Below are 15,302 nucleotides of genomic sequence, written 5' to 3'. Positions count from 1 at the left end.
AGAGGGTGGGTAGGGAGGTGGGGGGGGGGGAAGTATATAAAAATTTGATGATGGTCTGTTCAATACTTATATGTGAAGTTCCACTGTACTGTTGAAGTTTTATATTTTATGGTATCTGTTATACCATATTTATTTCATCATCAGTAAAAACGTTGAAACATAAAAGAAAACTGTGTGGTACTACTTTAAGCGAAGTATAAATCTCCCGGGGGGGGGGGGGGGGGGGAAGTTAAATGCATGATGAAGTAGTAGCCTGGGGAATAAATAGATATCACTTGTCCTCAGCTCAAAAGTCTTCAGCGTGCTGCGGAGGGGAGGGGTTGCAAGGCACCTTGTTCTCTGTACACTTTGCCACAGGAGGTGAGCGATTCCACACAGTGTGCGCTGCTGGTGGCCGCTGCTCCTGTAACCGCTTGCTGGCTGGTTCTTGACACAGGAGCTACTTCCCCAGTTGCTGAGTCACCTTCAGGACATTCTGCTGGCTGTCTGTCCTCTCTTTCTGGCGTTTCAAGGAGCACAATCTCTGCCGATGCAGTACTGCTGTCAGAAACTGGCACTGGCTATGCAGAACTGGGCTTCATCATCCTCATCTTCAGAATCGGTGTTGTCATCGTAAAAGTGGATTGTGGCTTGAACAGGAAAACCAGCCAGAGCCTTCTCGCCTATGTGATGTAGGTACTCATGACATTTAGATCTGGGCATATAAAGTCTAGTGAAACATAATTGGGAAGAAACGTTATAAATGTGAAAAGAATCCCTTAGTGCTCACAAGCACAAGTAGATTACCCTATTGTAGTGGTTTGTTAAACTGTCCTCAGGAACCCCCACCCCACAACCCAGTCTGGTTTGCAGGATATTTACAATGAATATGCATGATATAAATTTATATACAATGGAGGCAGCGCTTGCAGATCTATTTAATGAATATTCATCGTAGATGTCCTGAAAACCCAGACACAGTCAGCCCCGGGTCAGAACTGGACTGCAGTGCACCACCACTCCCCTCTGAACTTTCTGTTTCTGTCTCTGCCTCCAAGGGGGGGGGGGCAGGCCCAGCAAGCTTCTTCCTGCCTGTTTGCTCCCACAGTCTGTCCTCTCCTGCTCCTATCCGTGTCGGGACCCGAATGATTGCATTAATGTGATATCGTGCTAATGCAATCATCCAGGTCCTGGGCGGCATGCAGGAGCAGGAGGACAGACCTGGAAGCAGACAGGCAGGAAGAAGCTTGCCGGCGCCAGGCCCCCCCCCTTCGAGGCCGGGCCTAGGGAATTTTGCCCTCACCCTGGCCCCCCCTCTCAGTGACCCTGGGGGGGGGGTCCTCAGGAAAACTTTAGGAACCACTGTAGAGCTTATAAATTATCCAGTTTCAGGAGGGAGATTTTTTTTTGGTCAGACAACCTCATCCTGGTGCATTTTAGGCCCTAAAGCACAGATTTCAATGGGTAGAGTCAGGGACTACAAATCCCACATTGCTTTGGGATATAAGCCTAAAAAGAATTGGCCAAAAAGTCTCCTTTCTGGAACTGGGTTATATTGAGCATCTGGTTGAGTCCAGAGATGCCAAGTTACCCAATTCCAGGCTGGAGATTTCACAGTCCTGGATTTCTGGCCATCCTATCTGGTAATCTCAATGGGAAGGGATCAGGCACTACAAATACCACACTTCGATTTGTTACAAGGGTGGTATATCTCGAACTATGAAACTGCTTTGGTTTACCTAAAAAGGTCTGTAGCCTAAAACTGGGTAACGTGGCATCTCTATGAGTCAGTCATCAAGACAATGGTGCTGGAGGCAAGGTACTTGGCTCTGGAGCTGGCATCACTAGAATGGTCACTGGCTCATAAAACCTTGCTCTTCTAGGAGGGGCAGAATTGGAAGGGATACATTGTTGCAGTTTTCTCAAGCATCGGAAGCGGTTGTAAGCTGCACAATGAGGAAGAGACCTGGAAGGTCAGCAGTCAGCCCACCAATAAGGTGAGGATGAGAAGGGAAGAGACTGAAGGCAGGCAAGGGAGCCAAAGGGATAGAGGCCAAACATTTTATAAACGCAATCTGTCCCTACTCATGAAAAGTTTGTTAGAATAACTGTGCATCAGAATTCCAATAATTTAATTTGTCATAGTTGATGGGGCAGTGCACAGCTTTTTAGGTAAGAATTTGAGAAGGTGAGAAATCGCTGCCATGAAATCCAAAGAAACAGAGATGTCAAGTTATCCAGTTCCAAGCTGGAGATTTTTGGCCAGCCCTGGTTTTGATTTTTACATTCCAAAGCAGTATGGAACAGTGGCGTAGCCAAGGGTGGGCCCGGGTAATGGTGGGCTCTTTGGAGGATGATAATGATGTACATACTGATGGCTAGAGCATTAGAGTTGGGGAAACAGAGCAGCTGAGGACTGTAGGCAGCATTGAACCATCTCACTTCTCTTTCTTGAAACAGACAAATCGCTAATAGTGGGAGAGCTTCTGATCACTTACCTGACTGGATGCTGAAATCCCAGAGCGCCTTTTGATCTAATGCTGCCTTGGTCGTCATCTGAAGCAGACTGGAATAAAATTACATGAACAAACATAGTTCACATTTATCTTTGGTTTCACAGTCAGATCTAGATTTCTGTCACCTGTAAATGTTACTTAAGGTAATTAAATGCATTTCATTTGTTAACTACTCTCAGAAAACTAGCTAGTTACTAGAGCAGTGGCATAGCCACAGGTGGGCCTGTAGCTGGGGGGGATCCCAAGCGCCACCAACTGAAGAGTTTCCCCTAATGTTAACAAAAATGCTACTCTCCAGGAAACTAGCACCTGCACATGCTCAGTTTTCAGTGCACACCTGCAGTATACTGCCAAGGTGGAAAGAAGCATTTTCCCACTAGCTGAGATATTTTTTTAGGGGGGGAGAACACTTCTTGCCTAGGCCCACCCAAAATCTGTTGCCTGGCTACGCCCCTAGAGACTTAGAAATGCGACTAGCTGCCATTAGTAGCTACATGGACAGCTAAGCAACTAGTTTCTATCATATTTGTAGGTATTGTCCACCCACTAGCACAGGCAGGCGCGTAGCCAGAAAACAGATTTTGGGTGGGCCAGGCAAGAATTGGGTGGGCACCAAGTGTTCTCCCCCCCCCCCCCCCAAAAAAAAAAAAAAAAAAAAATCTCAGCTGGTGGGAAAGTGCTTCTTTCCACTTTGGCAGCAGGAATGCACTGAAAACTGACCATGCGCAGGTGCCGGTGTTGTGGAGAGTAGCGTTTTCGTTACCATCAGGGGGAAATCTTCAGCTGGTGGAGCTTGGGATTCCTACCAGTTACCACTAAACATGTGCTACTGTTGGGTGGGCCTGAGCCATAAATGGGTGGGCCCTGGCCCACCCAAGCCCACCTGTGGCTACGCCACTGAGCACAGGTACATTTGAATTGAGTATAACTTCCAGGGTTTTTTTTGAGGGGGCACTTGGGGGTACTGAGTACCGGCACCTTTTCCATTGTCTGCTAAAATTGACCCATGGACCCCAAGTTTTAATGAAAGAGCTCAGGCTCTACTCACCAATTCAGTCTTGTCATAGATTCTGTGACTGGTTGCAGGGGGCCTGGCTATTGTGGGGTGGGTCCCTCAGTGATCACCCTACCCCAGAAGGGGGTCCTAGCATTTGAGTACCGGCACCTTTTTTGCTAGAAGAAACACACTGATAACTTCTAAATGTATAATAATATTAAGTAAAATATTCTAAAGTGTGTTCATTCCTAGATTGCACTTAGATAAGAGATCTCTTAGTTGGTACTTGCTAATAGAAAATCTTTCAAATCTTTCAGAATCAAAGCTAGTAATCCTCTCGTCATGTAATTCTCTCTTTCTTTAACGGTGGGAAAGACTTGCAGAGAATCCGATAAAGAAAGAGAGGATTACTAGCTTTGATTCTGAAAGACAGATAAGAGAACAACAACCCTTAAAATAACGCCCCCTTTTTTTTTTTCCAAAACCCACATCAATGTAACTAGAACATGTGTAGGTCAAAGACACCAGTAAAATATCATTCAAATCCGAATCTAATCAAGATGAGATATTTTGCTGGCCTCTCTGCTTTAAGGGTGATAATATCCTAGCTTTTAGATACAGCAGGACTCCTTTTACTGGTTACTACTACTACTACTACAAGTGCATTCAGTCTGCGGCTCCTCACTACCTCTCCACCCTCATCTCCCCCTATGTTCCCGCCCGCAACCTCCGCTCACAGGACAAAGCCCTTCTCTCAGTACCCTTCTCCACCACTGCCAACTCCAGGCACCGCTCATTCTGCCTTGCCTCACCCTATGCCTGGAACAATCTTCCTTTACCCATACGCCAGGCCCCCTCCCTACCCATCTTCAAATCTCTGCTTAAAACTCACCTCTTCAATGCTGCCTTCGGCGCCTAACCGCTTGAGAAATATAGAATGCCCCAATCTATCCACCCTATCAGATTAACTGTTCACTCGTCCTCTAGATTGTTCACTTGTCTTTAGATTGTTCTCTTGTCTTTTAGATTGTAAGCTCTTTGAGCAGGGACCGTCCTTCTATGTTTAAATTGTACAGCTCTGCGTAACCCTAGTAGCGCTTTAGAAATGCTAGTTAGTAGTAGTACTTAACATTTCTAGAGCGCTACTAGGGTTACGCAGCGCTGTACAAATTAATAACTAAGGACGGTCCCTGCTCAGAAGAGCTTACAATCTAAAGGACGAAATGTAAAGTTGAGAGGTTTAGAGGTATTGAGCCCTATTTTCCAACATTTTCAGGGATTGTCCTTCATGGTGGCAGATTGCAGCAGAGGTCTGTTTGTGTTTTGTGGGAATCCTGGGGGGTAGCTCTCATTAACAAACTTTTTAGCATCTGTGGTACAGTACTAGGCAGAAAGGACCTTCTCTCCAGAAACCTCATCTGTTAATGTATTTGTAGCAAAGTGCAACATATAAATGTGATGGTTACATTTGAGAAGGTCTTGCTGTCTTTGCATCCCTTCACCAAGTCAAACCTTATAAATCAGATCTTGCCCTTCCCCCACTTCCCCCTGCACTATCATATCTGCCTCCCTTTTTTGACCCAGCAGGTTCCTCCTGCTCCTTTCGTTTTCCAGCTCAGAACCAGAGCTGGGTTCTGGCATAGCCGCCGAGAGGGGGGGGGGGAGGGGTAAGGGGGACACAATTCCCCGGGCCTCCAAGGGGGGCCCGGCGCCGCAGTCCCACCTGCCCTCCGTCGTCGACCGTCTGCCCCCTGCATTGACATCGCAGTCTCACCTCCATGAAAGCAGCGCTGCAGGCAGCAGAACACCTCCCTTCGGCCCTCCTTCCCTCCCTGTGTCCCGCCCTCGTCTGACGTAAATTCCACGAGGGCGGGACACAAGGAGGGAAGGAGGGCCAAAGGGAGGTGTTCTGCTGCCTGCAGCGCTGCTTTCACGGAGGTGAGACTGTGATTTCAATGCAGGGGGCCTGGCCCGGTGGTGAACAGAGGGGGGAGCGGCGGCGGTGATGACCTCGGGGGTGTGGAGGGCGGAGTGGCGTCGGCGGTGACCTCTGGGGGGTGGAGGGGGAGCAGTGGCTGCAGCGATCTCGGGGAGGGAGCAGTGGCAACCTCTGGGGGGTGGCGGGGGAGCGGCGGCGGTGACAACCTCGGGGGGTGGGGCGGCGAGGGCGGAAGGGGCAGGGCCATGGGCCTGGCCCAGTCTCTCGGCGGCCCTGGGTTCTGGCATCATGTGTTTTCATTCACAACTACCCACTGATTATATCTCCTTTTTCATAACCCTTCCAAAGCAACTTTAGTCCTATCACTACTCAGAAAGTCCTTCTTGACCAGATGTATGATGACATGTCTTCCTCTCTCCCAGGAAGTGTGAAGGCTGCCTTTGCAGCATCCTAAGCTCAGTCAGTCTGGGCAGAATGTCTAAGTTGGGAATCGCGTCTAGGTTCCTCAACATGGCAATGCGTAGTGCTGTCATTGAACCTCCTTTCCGTCATTATCTTATCGCCTTGGATTCACATTTGACACCTCTCTCTCCTTTATTCTCCACATATCTGTTCCACCCATCTTGTTCCTACCTGTATCCATTCCTACAACCCTAATTTCCAGCCTTGTCTTTCAGACTCAGAAGTAATCTGAGGAAATTAGTTCTTCAAGGAAAGGGTACTGAATTTGTGGAATGGCCTCCCGGTGGAGGTGGTTGAGATCCTATGTACTTGTCCCAGGCTTTCTTGATTTCAAGAAATCTTGGGACAAGTACATAGGATCTCAAAGGGAGAGGAAGGGATAGTATATGGTATGGAAAGGCAGACTGGATAGGCCACATGTGGAGGTGGTGGAGATGAAGTCTGTATCTAAATTCAAGTAAGCTTGGGAAGAAAACTCTGAGAGAGGAAGGGATTTATTTATTTATTTATTTATTTATTTGTTTGTTTGTTTGTTTGTTACATTTATATCCCACATTTTCCCATCTATTTGTAGGCTCAATGTGGCTTACATTGTACTGGAGAGGCGTTACAGACTCCTGTGTAAACAAATACAAAGTGATGTTGTGGTAAGATAAAGTTCATGTGGCACAGCCACACTAGGGAATCGCAGTGGCGTTCCTAGGGTGGCTGACACCAGGGGCGGATCGCTGATGCGCAGCGCACCCCCCCCCCCCCCCCCCGGCGAAAGGACACCTCCCCCCCCAGGTGCATTTTTACCTGCTGGGGGGGGTGCTGCGCGCCTGTCGGCTTCGCTCGTTCTATGCTCCCTCTGCCCCGGAACAGGAAGTAACCTGTTCCAGGGCAGAGGGAGCACGGAACGAGCGGAGCTGACAGGCGCGCGGCACCACCCCAGCGGCGTGCACCCGGGGCGGACCGCACCCACCGCCCCCCCTTGGTACGCCACTGGGGAATCGTACAACAGAAGAGTTGTGTTATGTCCATTACGTTCTTTAGTTTTGTTGTGTTGCAAAGATCAGGCATTTATGTTGGATCGGTAGGGTTTGTCTTTTTAAACAGGTTAGTTTTTAGATAGTAGATGGCATGGGTGGGCAGACTGGATAGGCCACATGGTCGTCATCTTTTTAATTTTTCTATGTTTCTATCCAAACTCCATCCTCTATCTTCCACCTTATCTCTCTGTAATTCAGAATCATATTTTAGTGCTAAGAATTATTGTTCTCTCCTAAATATGTATCTTCTTCTGCATTTTCCTTAAGGCCATCAGTTCCCCACTCCCTTGCATATTTATTTCAAGCTTCTGTTTTTTTCCCTCCGTGCCATGCGCTTCTCTATTCCATCCTCATTCCTCGCAATAATTTAGTCTAAAAGATATATTTTCTTCCCCAAACCTATAAAAAAGGGGAGGAGTGGGCTGTTTTTTTTTTTTGCCATAGGATTGTCTTTGTTCTGTTTTTGTTATAAAAAAAAATAATGCTGAGTGATAAAATGTTTTCATAAATCTAATGCAGAGCTGGGGTACTACAGGTGAGGATGGACTTGTTTTTTTTTTATTTATTTGGGGGTAGCAGATCGATTGTAATAAAAGGGCAGAAGCTTTATTGTCAGTTTCTTTATTTTATTGGTATATGTTTGATCTTAAATTACGTGTGTTTGATTTTGTGATCCACTTTGTTTAAAGTGGAATATAAATGACATAATCATGTCATTAGCAGGAGCAGAATTAAACTGGAAAAAGTATTTTCGCATGATGCACAAGCTATGTGTAGAACGTCTTGCAAGAGATTGTGCTCAAGAGCTCTAGCACGGCTGGGCTTTAACGGGATTTATACGAGTTTCAGGAGGAACAGTCCATAAACATTAGTCAAGTAGCCTCAGGCAAATCAACTGCTTATTCCTGAGAGTTAACAACAAGGAATGGGACTATGGGATCTGCCAGATGCCTCCTAATTTTCTAGAGGGACAAAACCATTGGAGACATGCTGCACTCACTGGGCCATTGGTCTGACCCCATCTGGCATATCTTCTGTTCTTATCTCTGGCTACCAAACCAAATATTTCTTTCTGGAGGTATTTCTAACTCACCAGTCTCTGCCTTCGTTCCATCTCTGCATCTCTGGCTGTGAGGATCCAGGGCCTCCATATTATGGCGTCACTGCAAAGGTAACAAAATATATACCACGGTATTATTCTGATTTCATGGACACTTATGGTCATGTAGAACTGTGTTTACATATTCAGCTAGGTGTTTTTAAAATGTCCCCAGGGTTTTCTCATAAAAGTAGGTGATCCACATGAAAACTAATTAATGAGCCGTTAACAATCAATAACTGGTGTTAATTAACAGTCATTGGTTTGTGCGTCTACCCTATTCTTTACTTTACTTTATTTTATTGGATTTATACTCCACACATGTCCAAGTCGGGGACTTAATGTAAGCCACACAGAACTAACTCAGATATACAAATAGAGGTCAGATATACAGATATTATATAAAATGTGCACCTAAATTTTATAGCGCCCAACTTAAAATGAGGTGTGGCTATAAGAAGGGCATGGGTTGGTCAAGGGCATTCTCAGAATTTAGGCGCAACGTTATTGAATAGGGTCATTTATACACCCAACTGCCGTTTAGTTGCGCACCAGCATTTACATCCAGATTTCAGCAGGTGTAAGTGCAGCACCCAAAGTTAGGCTTGAGATCGACGCTAACCTAGTATTAATTTAGAGGCCCTTTTACTAAAGGGTTGCCATGTGGCAACCCGGAACTACCGCCAACCCAACACGGGTGCTAATGGTAGTTCCAGCCTCAGCGCACACCATTTCCGGAGCTACAGAAAATCAGGTCTCATTTTCTAGCGCAGGAATTACCCAGTGGTCATCCCTGCCCGGTTAGCACATGGCCATTTCTTTTATTGTCTGCAATTAAAACTATGTAGGGTTATTATCTATCACCAGAGAACAAACTACACTATTCTATACACTTACAAAGCACTCCTTACATCATTAATCATTTTTAAATTATTTATTAAATCACGTATGTGCTCTTAAATATTGCATTCCTCGGAACTCCCAATCACTCGCACCATTCACTCATAGCATGCAATACTATACACAATAATGACAAATTTATAAAATTGTCTTATATACTGAGTTAGTTGAAGGAAACACTGTGTCTTATATACAATTAGTGTTTGTTTTAGGACTCAGTTTTCTATAGTTCATGACCAACTGTCCACGAACCCTCGTGGTAGTATATTAAATATTATAACATTTTAGTCCAATATCTACTGGCTCAGATTATAGTCCTTGAACACAAATTCATATATCTCGTAGAAGCGTCCGTGGTTCACCTCTCCCATCCGCAATGTTCTATGGTGAACTTCAACGTGCTCAGTGACGGCTACCGAGGTACCGTATACAAAACCAATCATTTCAGCTGAAAAGCTCTTAAAGTCCTCTAAATCCTCACTGTATCATCCTGGTCCTCTCAACATTTCTTTTATTGGCCTTTTCACCTGCCGCGGTAATAGGGGCCCTAGCGTGCAGCAAAAACAGCCTGCCACTGCAAGCGCAGGGCCCATTTTTCCACAGCTTAGTAAAAGGGCTCCTTAGTGCAGATCTTCCCAGCGTCTAACTTTGGGCGGCATTTATAGAATTCCCCCCATAGGAAGAGATTCTATATATGGCACCTAAGAAATCAGTGCCAGCTAAGCATATTCTAGATTTAGGCACCGATTATAGAATAAGCTTAGTTGATATTTCATCGCCTAAATCTTTGCACATCCATTTACACCAACTAAAACATGGCGTAAATCCCGGCGTGCAGATTTAGGCGCACTGGGCCATATTCTATAACTAGGCACCTAAATTTCAGAATGCTCATGAAACGCTCATTTCCCCGCCCATAACCACACCCCTTTTTGCCTGCACGTGTTAGAAGTTCTGTGTACATCATTACAGAATATGCTTAATGAGCTGTGCACCTAAATTCTAATCAGTGCCAATTAGTGCTCATTATTGCTTTTAAGTGCTGTTATCAGTTGTCAGCTTGTTAAGCCAATTAAGTTACGAGCGTAATTGGTGCCTAAATCTAAGCGCACTATATAGAATCCGGGGGATAGGGCCTACTTTGATGGTTTACACAGAGGAGGTTCTGGGGCTGCAGAGTGAGTGACCAGGGTGAGATTGGCACTTACGCATGTTTTTTTTTTTTCTTTTTAATAAAACATATACATATGTGCTGATTCCTACTATGTATACATGCACAAACTTTCTTCTGCCTCGGACCAGGTGGGACTTTGTATGGCAGTTTGCTGGTGAACTATCTATTTATGTATGTATTTATTAAGATTTATTTACTGCCTTCTTGAAGAAATTCACCTAAGATAGTGTACAACAAGAATAATTTGAAGGCACATAAGTTCATATGTTGTCTTTTGTAAAATATGACTATCAGGCTCATTTTCGAAAGAGATGGACATCCATCTTTCGACATAAATTGGTACTTGGATGTCCATCTCTCAAAGATGTCCAAATCGGTATAATCGAAACATGATTTTGGGCATCTCTAGCGAAAGTCTGTCGCAAGGACGTCCAAATCACAAGGGGGCGTATCGGAGGCGTGGCAAAGGCGGGACTTGGGCGTTCCTAAGACTTGGACGTCTTTGAGCCATAATGGAAAAAGCAGAGATGTCCAAGAATAAAACATGGACGTTTTCACCCGGACCTGTTTTTATTACGAATAAGGCACAGAAATGTGCCTGAAATGACCAGGTGACCACTGGAGGGAATCGAGGATGACCTCCTGTTACTCCCCCAGTGGTCACTAACTGCCTCCTACCCTCAAAAAACATGATTACAAATATGATGTGCCAGCCTCAGATGTCATACTCAGGTCCATGACAGCGCATGCAGGTCCTGGTCAGTTTTAGTGGGTGCAGGGCACTTCAGGCAGGTGGACCCAGTCCCATGCCCCCCCTACCTGTTACATTTGTGGAGGAAACAGCGAGCCCTCCAATATCCACCAGAAACCCTTTGTACCCACATCTAGGTGCCCCCTTCATCCATAAGGGCTATGGTAGTGGTGTACAGTTGGGGGTAGTGGGTTTTGGGGGGGCTCAACACACAAGGTAAGGGAGCTATGTACCTGGTAGCTGTTTATGAAATTTACAGTGCCCCCTAGGGTGCCTGATGCTTTCCTGGCATGTCAGGGGGATCAGTGTACTACAAATGCTGGCTCCTCCCACGTCCAAATGGCTTGAATTTGGACAGTTTAGACTTGGACGTTTTTGGTTTCGAAAATGGCAGAAAATCAAAGACGTCCAAATCCAAGGACATACAAATCCATGGACATCCATGTTATTTTCAAAACCAAAGATGGATGTCCATCTTTTTCGAAAATGACCTTCTCCCCGTCTACGAATTTGGACGTTTTACAAAGACGTCCAAATTCCAACTTAGATGTTTCTTTCAAAAAATGCCCCTCTATGTGCCTCCCTGCCTAGATGCCCTGTTATAAAATTTCCCTCCCTGTTCCAAGTTAAGGAGAAATAAAAAAAAAAAAAGACTTTTCGTTGATTCTGAAAAGTTTGCACTCTCCTTTAAACAGAAATTTATAGGGATTTTTCTTACTTGGTCAGAGGGTCATAAGAGTCCAGGCCTTCTGGTTCTATACTCATTTTTGTTTCTGGGGTGCTGGGTTGGGAGGGGCTGAGGGAATTAGGAGCGCGGACCCTGCTATCATTTACTATGTTGTTGTTGTATTTGTACCCCGTGCTTGCCCACTCAGGGCAGGCTCAATGCGGCTTACATGGGGCAATGGAGGGTTAAGTGACTTGCCCAGAGTCACAAGGAGCTGCCTGTGCCTGAAGTGGGAATCAAACTCAGTTCCTCAGGGCCAAAGTCCACCACCCTAACCACTAGGCCACTCCTCCACTACTATTTGAGATTCTACATGGAATGTTGCTATTCCACTAGCAACATTCCATGTAGAAGTCGGCCCTTGCAGATCACCAATGTGGCCGCGCAGGCTTCTACATGGAATGTTGCTAGTGGAATAGCAACATTCCATGTAGAATCTCCAATAGTAGCAACATTCCAGGTAGAATCTCCAATAGTATCTATTTTATTTTTGTTACATTTGTACCCCGCGCTTTCTCACTCATGGCAGGCTCAATGCGGCTTACATGGAGCAATGGAGGGTTAAGTGACTTGCCCAGAGTCACAAGGAGCTGCCTGTGCCTGAAGTGGGAATCAAACTCAGTTCCTCAGGGCCAAAGTCCACCACCATAACCACTAGGCCACTCCTCCACTACTATTTGAGATTCTACATGGAATGTTGCTATTCCACTAGCAACATTCCATGTAGAAGTCGGCCCTTGCAGATCACCAATGTGGCCGCGCAGGCTTCTACATGGAATGTTGCTAGTGGAATAGCAACATTCCAGGTAGAATCTCCAATAGTAGCAACATTCCAGGTAGAATCTCCAATAGTATCTATTTTATTTTTGTTACATTTGTACCCCGTGCTTTCTCACTCATGGCAGGCTCAATGCGGCTTACATGGAGCAATGGAGGGTTAAGTGACTTGCCCAGAGTCACAAGGAGCTGCCTGTGCCTGAAGTGAGAATCAAACTCAGTTCCCCAGTTCCCCACTATAGACCAGGATTTTTTGTTCTTATTATACGGCTTCATTGTATGCAATCATCTGTTACATGTTAAAAAACTTAATAACATTGTTTGAAATATAAACAGAAATGTATTTTGTAGAGGTGATTTTCAGGATGTGTGGGGTGATAGCCATCAGGAATATTTCAGTTTCAGCAGCTGTAAAAGATATGCAGAAGTAAGACTGAAGAAACCCACTGCACACAATAGCTTTTTAGTGGACTAACTATATTTTTGGAGGTCAGTTTAGGAGAGGTTTTACATGAGGAAAAACCAGTGCATTTTTTCTAGCAAAAAAGGTGCCGGTACTCAAATGCCAGGCCACCCTTCAGGGGTGGGGTGATCACTGAGGGACCCACCCCACAACAGCCAGGCCCCCTGCAACCAGTCACAGAATCTATGATAAGGCAGAATTGGTGTGTAGAGCCTGAACTCTTTCATTAAAACTTGGGGTCCATAGGTCAATTTTAGCAGACAATGGAAAAGGTGCTGGTACTCAGTACCCCCAAGTACCCCCTCAAAAAAGCCCTGGGGAAAACCTTTCTACATGCAGAAAAGGGCTTTTTGCTGTGCACCTCTTCCTAGGGGCAGTTTAAAGCCTTACTAATCAGCATTTCCCCTTCAAAGGCATCCAGCTCATCTCCCCTTCTCTAGCCCTCTCACCATGTCCAGCATCTCATATCCACTGCATTTGACACAGTAAATCACTCAACATTATTGACAAGATTGAGTGAGATTGATATTGATGGAGCTGTTTTGAATTGGTTTGGAGAATTTCTTTCAAATAGATCTTTTTACACAAATACGGTTCTTCGGGGGAGGGAGGGGGGAAAAGTGTTTATGGTTTAAATGGCTCAAGTAGCGTATCATTCTTAGTCTTGATATAGTCTTACAATGTAATTGTTAGTGAACATTTTGGTAAGGATACGGTTGTAGGGTTGGGGGGGAGTATAGGGGATTATTATTATTAGCATTTGTATAGCGCTACCAGACGCACGCAGCGCTGAACACCTGACACAGAGAGACAGTCCCTGCTCAATAGAGCTTACAATCTAAAAATACAGACAGACAAGACAATTAAGGGCGAGGGAAGTACTGGGTGAGAAGGAACAAGGGGAGGGCAGTTGAATAGTGGCTAGGAGCCAAAAGCAGTGGTGAAAAGGTGGGTTTTCAGCATAGATTTGAACACAGGTAGAGATGGAGCTAGACGTACTGGCTCAGGAAGTCTATTCCAGACATAAGGTTCTGCGAGGGAAAAGGAACAAAGTCTGGAGTTAGAGGAGGAGAAGGGGGACGACAAGAGAGATTTGTCCAGTGAGCGGAGTTCACGGGGAGGAATGTAGGGAGAGATGAGAGTGGAGAGGTAATGGGGGGGCTGCAGAATGGATGCATTTAAAGGTCAGTAAGAGAAGTTTGAACTGTATGCGGAAGCGGACAGGGAGTCAGTGAAGTGACTTGAGGAGTGGGCCAGTGTGGGTATAACGATTTTGGAGGAAAATAAGTCGTGCTGCAGAATTTTGGACAGACTGGAGAGGAGAGAGATGGCTGAGTGGAAGACCAGTGAGAAGCAAATTGCAATAATCTAAGCGAGAGGTGACAAGGGTTTGGATAAGGGTTCTGGTAGCGTATTCAGAGAGGAAGGGGCAAATTTTGCTAATGTTGTAGATAAAGAAACGGCATAAATGGAAATTACATAATATCGAGCAACCAGCCTGGTTGATGGATCTATACTGTTTTTCTACTCTGTTCAATAAAATTGTTTAAACATACAAAAATAAGATTCAATCAGCAAGTTGGACTGTTAGTAGAGAGCCGAGGGACTCCCCCCTATCTCTCATATTATTTAACATATATGAGTACCTGTGTAAGGTACCAGGTTGTCTTAAGGAACACATTGCGTTCAAGATCTGCACGATTGTACACAAAATCATTCACGCAGATGCCCCAACCTACATGCTAAACCTCGTGGACCTACCTCCCAGAAATGCCACAAGATCATTCCGCAAATTTCTCAATCTGCACTTCCCCAGCTGTAAAGGACTAAAATACAAGCTGATGCATGCTTCTACCTTCTCTTACATGAGCACGCAGTTATGGAATGCATTACCCACAGACCTGAAAACAATCGACGAAATAAACAACTTTCGCAAATCTCTGAAGACATATTTCTTCAACAAGGCCTACAAAGAGAACCCACAACCATATTAATCCACCTCACCAACCACCCAGTTATGAAAACCCACCTTCTATACTTACCCGCCTAACTCTCTCCTTCTTTCTCCCCTTCACTTAATCTTTGCACATCACAAATTGTATCTGATATCCTGTATGACAATGTCATAACAAAATTCTGTAAGCCACATTGAGCCTTCCAGTGGGGACGGGCGGGAACGGGTTGGATTTCTGTCCCCGTGCAACTCCCTAGTGTGTACACTCTTTTCTCATTAACGCACTTCCTGATTCTGATCTGTCGACAGTGCTGGCAGTGTCTGCTTCGGCGGTTCACAGTACAGATGTGCTTTTTGCACAGCATTACACAGCTGACTCAGGATGGGCTCCAGATTCCTTGAGATGATGGGGCTGGGGAATCCCGTCAACTAAGGTATTTTAAATTTTAATGTTGGTGTGGGAGGGAAGAGGAAAAGGGGTGTCTAGTGTCTACCCATGTTAACTGTTGCCCCTCCCCCCCAAAAAACCATAT

At 45.3% G+C, this 15,302-nt stretch overlaps 1 protein-coding gene across 1 annotated transcript; it reads right to left on the bottom strand.

The window, feature by feature from the left end:
- Window positions 1-286: 286 nt before the first annotated feature.
- RIPPLY3 (ripply transcriptional repressor 3) lies at window positions 287-14,900 on the bottom strand. Its single transcript, XM_030199686.1, has 4 exons — window positions 14,858-14,900; window positions 8,018-8,087; window positions 2,478-2,545; window positions 287-709 (listed from the first exon to the last, which is right to left on the bottom strand). The coding sequence occupies exons 2-4, from the start codon at window positions 8,036-8,038 to the stop codon at window positions 544-546; spliced, it is 255 nt and encodes an 84-aa protein (XP_030055546.1). The 5' UTR covers window positions 8,039-8,087; window positions 14,858-14,900; the 3' UTR covers window positions 287-543.
- Between the last annotated feature and the right edge of the window lie 402 nt (window positions 14,901-15,302).

Source organism: Microcaecilia unicolor, chromosome 4, assembly GCF_901765095.1.
Source record: "Microcaecilia unicolor chromosome 4, aMicUni1.1, whole genome shotgun sequence".
Lineage (NCBI taxonomy): Eukaryota > Metazoa > Chordata > Amphibia > Gymnophiona > Siphonopidae > Microcaecilia > Microcaecilia unicolor.
Note: the sequence above shows the minus strand (reverse complement) of the source record. Positions and strands in the feature narration are given on the sequence as shown.

Coding starts and splice junctions, on each gene's coding strand:
- RIPPLY3 (XM_030199686.1), bottom strand. CDS start 8,038: ATGGAACGAAGGCAGAGACTG. Junction 2,546..8,017: donor TGGAACGAAGGCAGAGACTG/GTGAGTTAGAAA, acceptor ATTTTATTCCAG/TCTGCTTCAGATGACGACCA. Junction 710..2,477: donor GGATTTCAGCATCCAGTCAG/GTAAGTGATCAG, acceptor ATGTTTCACTAG/ACTTTATATGCCCAGATCTA.